Raw genomic sequence first — 8,971 nt, 5'->3', positions numbered from 1 at the left:
AGAAAATCAGCTCACAGAGGTAAAGTTGGTCGTCCAAGGTCTAGGAAAGGGCAAGGCTGGGAGTCAGATCTCCGGCTATCAGAATTCTCCCTCCTCCATCAGCCAAGTTCAGTGGGTGAAGACAGAGTCACCGGGGAAGCTCTGCCTGTGGTGGACTTTGAAAATGGCTGGCCCCTGGCTGGAGAAGAGGGAGAACTGGTTAGAGAAGGTGGGGTCAGCTTTAGGAGAAGCATGGAAACAATAGGGTTGGATTTAGACAGCAAAGCAGCTCTGAAGATCCTCTCTCCCTGCTCCGAGGCTCCTGGAGTCTCCTGAGAATGGTTGATGTGTAAACTGCAGCCCTCAGGAAGAAGATTAAGCTGAGATCCTGAGGCTAGCCTCTGCTCAGTCCCATTGAACTTCATGCTCGAGTCCTGGAAATCAGAAATGGAACGGACGTTCAGTTACAAGTTTGGGCCACTCTGGTCAGAGTTCCTATGCCCCCCGAAATGGAGGGGGATGCTGGTAGATTCTACTTGTGCTAGTGAGGCTTCAGCTGGCCAGCACTGGTAGGGGCGGGGTGGCCACTCTGTGTAGGACTCAGTTCAGAAGTTCCCTGAGACGCTTGGATTCTTTTTAAATTTTTTATTTTTCAGATTTTTAAAAAAATGTGCGTGTCCTGCCTGCATACATGTACGTATGTGCAAAAGCATGCATGGTGCCTCTGGAGGTCAGAAGGGGGTATCCAGTCACCTGTACATGGAGTTCCAGACAGTATGAGCCACCATGGGGTCATCAGGAACCAAATCCACGTCCTCTGCAAGAGCAGCAAGTGCTTTTAACTACTGAACCATCTCTGTAGCCCTCTTTCTTTTAAAAAAAATTTTATACAGGGACTTGCCACACAGATCCGGCTAGCCTCAAACTCATGGTAACCCTTCTGCCTCAGTCTCCCAGATAATGGGCACAGGCCACTATTCCCGGCACTGGTGGGATCCTTTAAACTTCATTTTGCAAGTATTGCATGTGGGTCCGTGTGTATGAGTGCAGGGCAGAAGAGGGGGTGGTCAGGCCCCTGGAGCTGGAGTTACAGGCACCTGACACGGGAGCTGGGAATTAAACTTAAGTTCTCTGTATGAGCAGTACTGGCTGGTAATCACTGAGCCATCTCTCCAGCCCATGGCCGGATTCTTCACCGGCCCTGAAAGTCCTGGGGGACATACTGGGGGGCGTACATCTGCCAGCACTGTGACCCTTTTACAGTCACAGTCCTTGAGGCCTGGGGTTTCACCTCTGGTTTCACAGGTTGTGTTTAAAGACCTGCAGGTGCAGATTCTAGCCAGAGGAGGGATGGGATGGATTACTCACCACAGCTCCAACACTGTGACCCAGGCTAAGGTCTTAAGACCAGGGAAAGCGGGATCCTTCCACTCCACAAGTAAACAGATGGCTCCAATCTGCCTGAGTGTCTTTCTTAGCCTCAGGTTTCCAAATCTGTGGGTCCCTAAATTGCAGGGCGGGAGGTCAGTTTTGAGATTACAGACAGTAAATAACCAACTCAGGATGGTGGAGGGGGAAGGGGAAGGTACCAGAATTCTTTGGTCTCCAGAGGAGCCCCCTTTCCTCAGCCCCACCCTGTTATTGACATAAAGCTCAAGGATCCCCAAGACAAAGCAGGGACGCCGAGAGCCAGCCTGTGCGGGGAGGGCTAGGAGGGCTGGGGCTTCCTGGAGCTTCACAAGCAAGGTCAGTATGAAGTCCTCAAGGCCAGACTTCTGGTGGGCGGGGAGAAGAGCCTTAGACTTGTGTGCGCATCTGCGGCTAAAGGCTTTTTCTCCAGGGATCCAGATGCCAGCTGTAAAAACTACCCTCTAAGATTGCTAGTCGAAAACACTACAATTTGGGTGGAATAACGGGTGATATTATTCTTTCCTGCTTTTCAAGACACCTCCACCGAGCCAGTGATACTTTTATAGGATAGCGCGCTTTAACTTGACAAAGGAGCCACGTGCCAATGGCCAGAGCGGCTCCAGCGCCTTATCCGCTCCCAAAGCCTCCCTGTACCCTCCTTTGCTCCGGAAGATCGATGGTCAAGGACGTGGGAGCTGCCACAGAAATCAAGCACCTGTGTCCTCGGCGTGACATCGGGGACTTCAGCCCGGAGCATATCTCCGGGTCTTAACAGTAGCCAGCCCGCGGCCGGGCGGGCGGGAGCCTGGACTTTTCAGGGTCGCTCCCGGGTGCGGGTAGGAAAGGTGTGGACTGAGGAAAGGAAACTACATCCCCGCCGGGGTCCCGGTGGACCTGGAGAGCAAGGAAGGACGGGAGGGTCCCCGAAGTGGCTGGCTCCGGGTACCAGATGCACACCCAGGGGCGTCGCCCTTCAGCTTCAGCCACATAGAGGCTAAGAGACTCATCCGGAGTTACACAGCTAGGCTGTCTGCACGTGAGGGCTACAGTTCTGACAACCGGGGTCCTCACAGGCCTGATCCCTGCTGGAAGGGCGCACACCCCTCCCCTCCCTTGGTTCTGATTCTTGGGACTGTTGAACCTGGAATTGTCCTTGGGTTACGAGGACCGGCCTTCCATGAACTGTAGCTTCGAAGCCTCGCAAGTCGCAAGTCGCACCGATCCGGGTGCACCCAGAGGCGTGACGTGCCAGGTCTTGGAACAACCCGCTGTCCCTGTTAATAACGTCTGGGACCTGGAGTGTGGTGCCCCCATGGACTTCTGACCACTTCGGGAACGAAGTCCTTCCAACCGGCCTCTTCCCGGATGACTTAGCTCCAGGTCTCAAACACAGTGATGTGACAGTGATCGAACCTGGTGGCCCTCCCGAAGCAGTGTCGCTGTGTATCTTTGAGCCAGTCCCTTCCTCTCTCGGGGCACGCTGGCCGGGCGCCCCTGCGGTCGCGGCCCGCGCATGCTCTTGGCCGGGCGGTACCGGGAGCGGGCGGCGGGCGCCCCAGCTGCTTTGCATTGACGCCAGCAGCCGCTGGAGGTCACCGCTGGGGGCTGGGCGCGGCGCGTCGGCCGCAAGACGCGGTCCGGAGCCCGGAGCGGGAGGCCCGGGCCGCGCAACCATCACCTCCCCGCTCGCTCGCTGCGCAGCCGCCCGGGCGCTTCTCGACGGCGCGGCCCGAGTGCAGCCGAGAGGCGCTCGCTCCCCCCTACGGCGCGCCGGTTCCGCGTGCCTCCCGTCCCGTAGCTCGGGGTGCAGGGGCGGGGGCTAGGCTTCCCAACGGTCGCCCGACTAGGGGGCGCTTCCCGGCCGCCCGCCCGCCCGGTTCCTCGAGAGTCGGACGGGGCGAGGGCGGCGGTGCGAAGGCGGCGCGGGCTCGCGGCTCCCGGTGGCGAGAGCGCCAATCTCCTCCCCCGACATTCCCCGGAAGCGCGGTGGTGGCCGCGGCGCGCGCGGCGATGTGAGGGAGACGGCGGCGGCTCCCGCCTCAGGAAGGGCATGTTCGGAGGGGCGTCCGCCGCGCGCCTCCCGCCCCAGCGCCCCCTCCCCTCGGCCGCCGCCGCCGCCGCGCCCGCAGCGCGATAAAAGAGGTGGCCACGCTTCCTGACGCGAGACCCGCGCTCGCCGCCGCCGCCCGCCCGCCCGCTCGCCCGCCCGCCGGCTCGCCCGCCCGCCCGCCAGTTCAGGCCGCGATGACACGGCGCCCGCGGCGGCCCCGAGGCGCCGGGCGGGCCGTTTGCTAACCGGATCGCTGCTGCCCGCCAGCGTGTCCCCGGCGCCGCCGCCTCCGCCGCCGCCGCCAGCATGGGCTGCTCCCCGAGCATCCACAGTTCCGACAGCCGAGCGGCGAACCACAGCGTCGAGGACGAGGACGCCCCGGGCCCCGCGCCGCCCCGGTCTCGACAGCGACGACGGTCGACCGCGGCCGGCCGCGTCAGGCTCGTGGAGCCTCAGCCTCGCAACGGCGGCGCCTCGAAGGTGAGCGGCACCGGGAGGGTGGCAAACGCGGGGTCGCCGCCGGGAGCCCTCCGGGCGGCCGTTGACCGACGCCAGCCGCCCGCCCTGCGGGCTGTCGCGGACCCAGGCTTGAACGGGGCTGGGACGCGGCTCTGCCCGAGCCGGGGTGGCGTCCGTTCGTTCCCTGGCCAGATCGGACGCCTAGAGTCCGTTTCTTCCCAGCGGGGTGGGTCGGGGACCTGGGTGAGGGACCCCCGAGATAGTCTGGCATGCTCCCGAAACGGTAAACCAGGGTGCACTTGGCTCTTGCGGTGCCCGGGGTCGAAAGGAGAGGGCTGTCAGCTCTGGGAAGGGTCTTGGATGCGACCCTCCACCACACACCCTGCCTAGTGTATCCCAACCCCTGTCCCCTCTTGGCACACGCAGTTTCACTTTTCCACTTCTTCGGGACTGTTGAAATGTAACCTGGAACATCGGTTTGGCTTCACTGCACATGTTATCTGAAGTTCAGGTTTATTAGCATTCGTGTGGTATTTAAAGCCTATGTGATTAGAAAATACTCCTGGAAGACGTGAGCTTTGAAGGATTGAGCGGGGCGAAGTTAATCTTTGATGGAGGCAGTCTGACTGGGACTCAGGGTTTTGTTTGTTTGTTTGTTTGTTTTTCATTGCGTGTCTTCCCCAGCGCCTTTTGCCTCAGCTCTTATCAAAAGTTTCGAGGGCTAAGGTTTTCCCAAGGAAAGATAAAAGTTCACGGAGGCACACAGCAGCAGCAGCAGCTTTCCACTTCCATTTGGGATATAAGAGTGACACCTCACGCCCTGGCTTGTGCTCCATTAAGGTAGTCAGACAAACTCTGAGTGTGCTTGGCTGCCGTGTTTGAACGTAAGCCCCTCGTTCCTAGCAGGTTTTGAAATTCTGATTCTTGCTTACCTAGTCGGGCAGAACCTCCCCCAGTTGAAGGATGTAGTTGATTTGCCTGTCTTAAATTTCCAGCTATCATTATGGTACTTTTTCTGTATGAAAGGGAAGATCCTGTTCAGCTTTCCATACTGGAGGGATTGCCCCGCCCTACCACGACTCGGAGGGAAAACTCAACCTTATTCTGATTATCAGGAGTTGAATTCTTTCCCCTGTAGTGTCTTTAAAGAAACCTGTGACAGTTAAGAGTTTAGACTGTTGGGCCAACTGCGTTGGATGAGGCACTTCTATATGAAGCCCCGCAGACTTACAGACCGGACCCTAGAGATGAGACAGAATGTGGGAGCCTTAACCGCTGTCACCGTTTCCGCCCCGATCTAACACTGGGTTTTTTCACTAGCCAATATTAAATTCCAACATCATCCTTTCAGTGAGACACCTTGCTTCATACAGGCCTTTTTGTGGTGGCCTGGTCGTCTTAAAATGTCTGTTAGGCATCTTGTGACCCTCCCCTGTACAGCAATTTGCTCCTCTGCCATCCTCTGTGTTCTGGACTTCAGAGTTCCTGTTCCAAGTATTGTGTGCTGACAGACCTTTGCCTGGGTTATGGCCTAGACAAGCGAGTTCATCCTTACAGGGGTTAGCCTCGTGGCATGCAGATAATAGATGCTAAATAACTGTTGAGTTTGTTTTTACTCTTAACTCACTGATACTTCTACCACTGCAGTTTGTGTCTATAAAACATTTAAGATAGGCTTCAAATGAACATATACAGAGGAGGAGACAGATTACAGATTCGAGTAGCACAGCCAATAGAAATGAAAGCTCCTCCCGTACTTTCATTCCTGAGTTGTCCATACTGATTCCACATCTCAGTTACAGATAGTTAGTTTAGGCATATCAGGTAATAGAGCAGAAGTAATTACAGCTTTTCTTTAGTTCAGTATTTTTTTCTTAAAATTAAGATGTAAATGCACTCTGGAAATTGAAAAATACATGTTAGAGAGGAAAAGCTTTGGCAAGATCAAATTATAAGTGACTTACTTCTTTATTAATATCTTAAGAGCCTATGCTAGTTCATTAAAAATATTCCTGGAGCTGGGAGCTTGGAGATAGCTTAGAAGGTAGAGTGAAGTCAGGCGAGAACGCAGACCCGCCGTGCTTAGGTGCCCAGCACCACACAGAAGCTGGGCATTCCCCTTAACCTAGTGCTGCGGCTGGAGTGGGCTGGAGACCAGCAGATCCCCTGAGCTGCTGTCCAGGCGGCCTCGCCATGGGTCAGCTCCGGGTTCAGCCAGAGACCTTGTCTCAAAAAATCAGCCATAGAGGTGGCCCTCTGGCCTCCACATGCAGGCATGCAGGCACATGGACACAAACTTGCACACATACGTGTGTTTGTGCATGTATTCATTCTTTAAAATGCAGATTCAGGTATATGTGAGTGAATTTAAATAAGAAATTCAGTGGAGAAAGTTTTATATTCCTGTAGCATGCATTAAATAGTTCCTCCGCGTTGCTGAAGGACTGATTAAATACATTTCGGATTGAACAGTGTATTGTTTACACTGTGAGAGATCTCATATGTAATTCCATGCAGCAGTCTGTGGACTGTGAACAAGTATAACAAACTGAAGTGTTCTGTGATCCGATCAGTTTGAGGAACTCAGTAAGTTCAGCCGAGTTCCTGCCTCCCTCCTTGCCTCTCTTCTGTCCCTGCTCTCTCTCTCCCTTCCGATAGTGTTTTGGGGTGGTACCCACGGTGGCCTGGAACTCGGGGTCCTGCTCCCTCAGCTCCCCACCTTCTGGTGTACTGTAGGTGCATGTCCCTGAAACTGGTTTCAGCCAAGTGTTGTTTTCTTCTTTTTTAAATGCAGGACTTGTCAGAGGCAACTTTTTAAAATACCTTGGGATCTTCCAAAGGGTGTTTAGAGTTGCATTTCCTAGACCTCTTTGATTATCCAGCCCCTTTCTTAGGGTTCTGTCTTAGACAAGCCATGATAGGCTCTGATTCCTGCCATGAGATTGTAGTATTCAAAGTACAAGGAATGTACCTAACAGTAGAACTCAACAAATATGATTTAGTTCTTAATGATTCCAAAGGTACTTTAGGATCTGCTAATACATTGGGAGGTGAGTATATGAACCTATTTAAGTATAACTGAAAATACTCTGGCTGTTTGTTTATCCAGGAGTTATATAGCCTATGTGGTTACAGATAATGAGTGCTGTGTTCAGCTTGAACACTTACACTTTTATTTTTAATCAGTGTAAGCTTTAACTGTAACATTTCAATATTGTCTTGTCAGTTTTTAGATTGATCCTGTTTCCCTCTTCCTTAGTGGGGACTTGAGGTACCCTTGAAACGTGTGTGTGTGTGTGTGGGGGGAGTAGTGATAGAGATCTATTCACAAACCCCCAGTGGACTGCTGATGATTGGTGCCCTCTGCTCTCAGCCATCCTCATCAGCTTTGTTAGGTGGGCAGACATGCCTATTTTTGCTGTCTCGCTTAGGCCTGGTCCACGTAGACCTCCCATGAACAGTTGTTGAATTGTAGGATTGTGTGAAACAGGCTGTGCAAGGACGAAATCTCCCTGTCATAGAAAGGACAAACAGACAAGAGTTTTAACTAGATTGGAGGCTGTGAAGTTCAGATTGCTTTTGTGGGAGTCTCTGGTTGTTGCTCCCCGGAGAGCTGTACCCGGGGGTGGGGGTGGGGTAGATATAGCCATCCTAGTGAGCTGTGTTGTTTGTGGTTATTGTTTTGTTGGTTTTGTGAGCTCTGGCTGTCCTAGACTGGCCTTGAACTCAGAGCTCCTCCTGCTCTGCCTGCTGAGTGCTGGCATTAAAGGTGCATCATCACCACTTCTGCTTCACGTTGGTGTTTTATAACGTTATGAGGGATAGTACAGCCTGGTGGGCAGTGCACGCAGGACTACGTGTCTGCACGCTCACTTCCGACCGAGTGTTAGTGTCCCCATCGGAACCCCCTCAGGGTCTGCGGATGCTCCACTTGGTCTCTTTCCGCCTTGTTCCCGGAATTCTCTTTTTCTCCTTTTGCTTTTCTCTGACCGTTCACTGTCTTCCTCTCCCTCTTCCAGTCTTCCTCCTTGATCTTCCTGCCAACCCCCTTTCTCCAGAGACCTGGCCAAACTAGCCATTTTTGTCAACCAAAATAAACTGACTTCTTAGTTATAGAGTAATTATCATCTACATTAGAATAAAATTGGTTGTTTGATGTTAATTTCTAAAAAAATCAATCACATCCATGTTTGTGAAATTAAGCAGTGTTCTCTTGGTGTGTCATCTGATTTTGTTTCTCCACTGAAATTTACTGACAGTTTCCCTCTGCAGGTGTAGTTGAGAAAACAAGGTCTAACTTTGTGCTCCTATTGTGATATGATACAGTTTATCTCAGGAGGGCAAGATGATGAGTTTGCACATTACTGTGTTCTTATGACTTTCCGTATATAGAGTCTTTTGCCAGGCTTAGCTGTGAAGAATTAAATATTTTCTTGAAATCTTGTTATATACATAAAATGCTTTGCATTGATAATTGCCTGTATCATAATATTTCAAAAATATTTTCCACTCTCAGAAACACTCAGTAACTTGGCAGAGAACAAAATCAAATAACACATGAAGAGAGAATTGCTTTAATTTAGGCAAGCATAAACACATGCAAATTAAGATCAGGAAACAAGCTTTACTCTAAAATATATACACACCAAGCAACTGTAATGTGTGTATGCATAAACACAATACTTCTGTCATTATCCCCATAAATTTAACTGTGATTCTTAAGAATGATACTATGTCAGGATTCCATCACCTGTCCTGGGTCAATCTTCATCTTTTCCATACTGAAGTGACGTCTCTGATGGGGCCCGGGGTCTCTTTTGAAGTGGTTTGGGGACACTGGTTCTCCCTTACATGGCTTGCTCATTTAGATTGAGTTCTTCAGCAGGGGGAGGTTCATGATGTGAGGGTGACATCTCAGAATAACCTAAAATGCTTTAAAGGACAGATTATTTCAGAAAGTTAAAACGAAAAATACAGTTAAAGGGCAGAGGAGGCGTTAGGATAGGAGTAAGCCCCAGTCTGGCCCAAGGCTGGTGGTTTCTCAGTGGTGAGGTAATAGAAAGCAGTGGACTT

General features: G+C 52.1%; 1 protein-coding gene and 1 long non-coding RNA gene across 3 annotated transcripts in view; one reads left to right on the top strand and one right to left on the bottom strand.

Annotated features, from left to right (window-relative positions):
• Positions 1–3,656: 3,656 nt before the first annotated feature.
• Positions 3,657–8,971, top strand: part of Pde8a (phosphodiesterase 8A) — a 137,000-nt gene continuing 131,685 nt past the window's right edge. The window contains exon 1 of the mRNA XM_059272311.1: positions 3,657–3,919. Within this exon, the coding sequence (XP_059128294.1) occupies positions 3,746–3,919 (174 nt within the window). The 5' untranslated portion in view covers positions 3,657–3,745. The remainder of the gene's footprint in view (positions 3,920–8,971) is intronic.
• The window catches only part of LOC131918053 (uncharacterized), a 39,262-nt gene continuing 38,747 nt past the window's right edge, over positions 8,457–8,971 (bottom strand). For both annotated transcript variants that reach the window (XR_009380816.1, XR_009380818.1), the window contains one exon: positions 8,457–8,830. This is a non-coding gene — a long non-coding RNA (uncharacterized LOC131918053). The remainder of the gene's footprint in view (positions 8,831–8,971) is intronic.

Source organism: Peromyscus eremicus, chromosome 1, assembly GCF_949786415.1.
Source record: "Peromyscus eremicus chromosome 1, PerEre_H2_v1, whole genome shotgun sequence".
Taxonomy (NCBI): Eukaryota; Metazoa; Chordata; class Mammalia; order Rodentia; family Cricetidae; genus Peromyscus; species Peromyscus eremicus.
The sequence above is the reverse complement of the archived record's forward strand: the minus strand, read 5'-3'. Positions and strand labels throughout refer to the sequence as shown.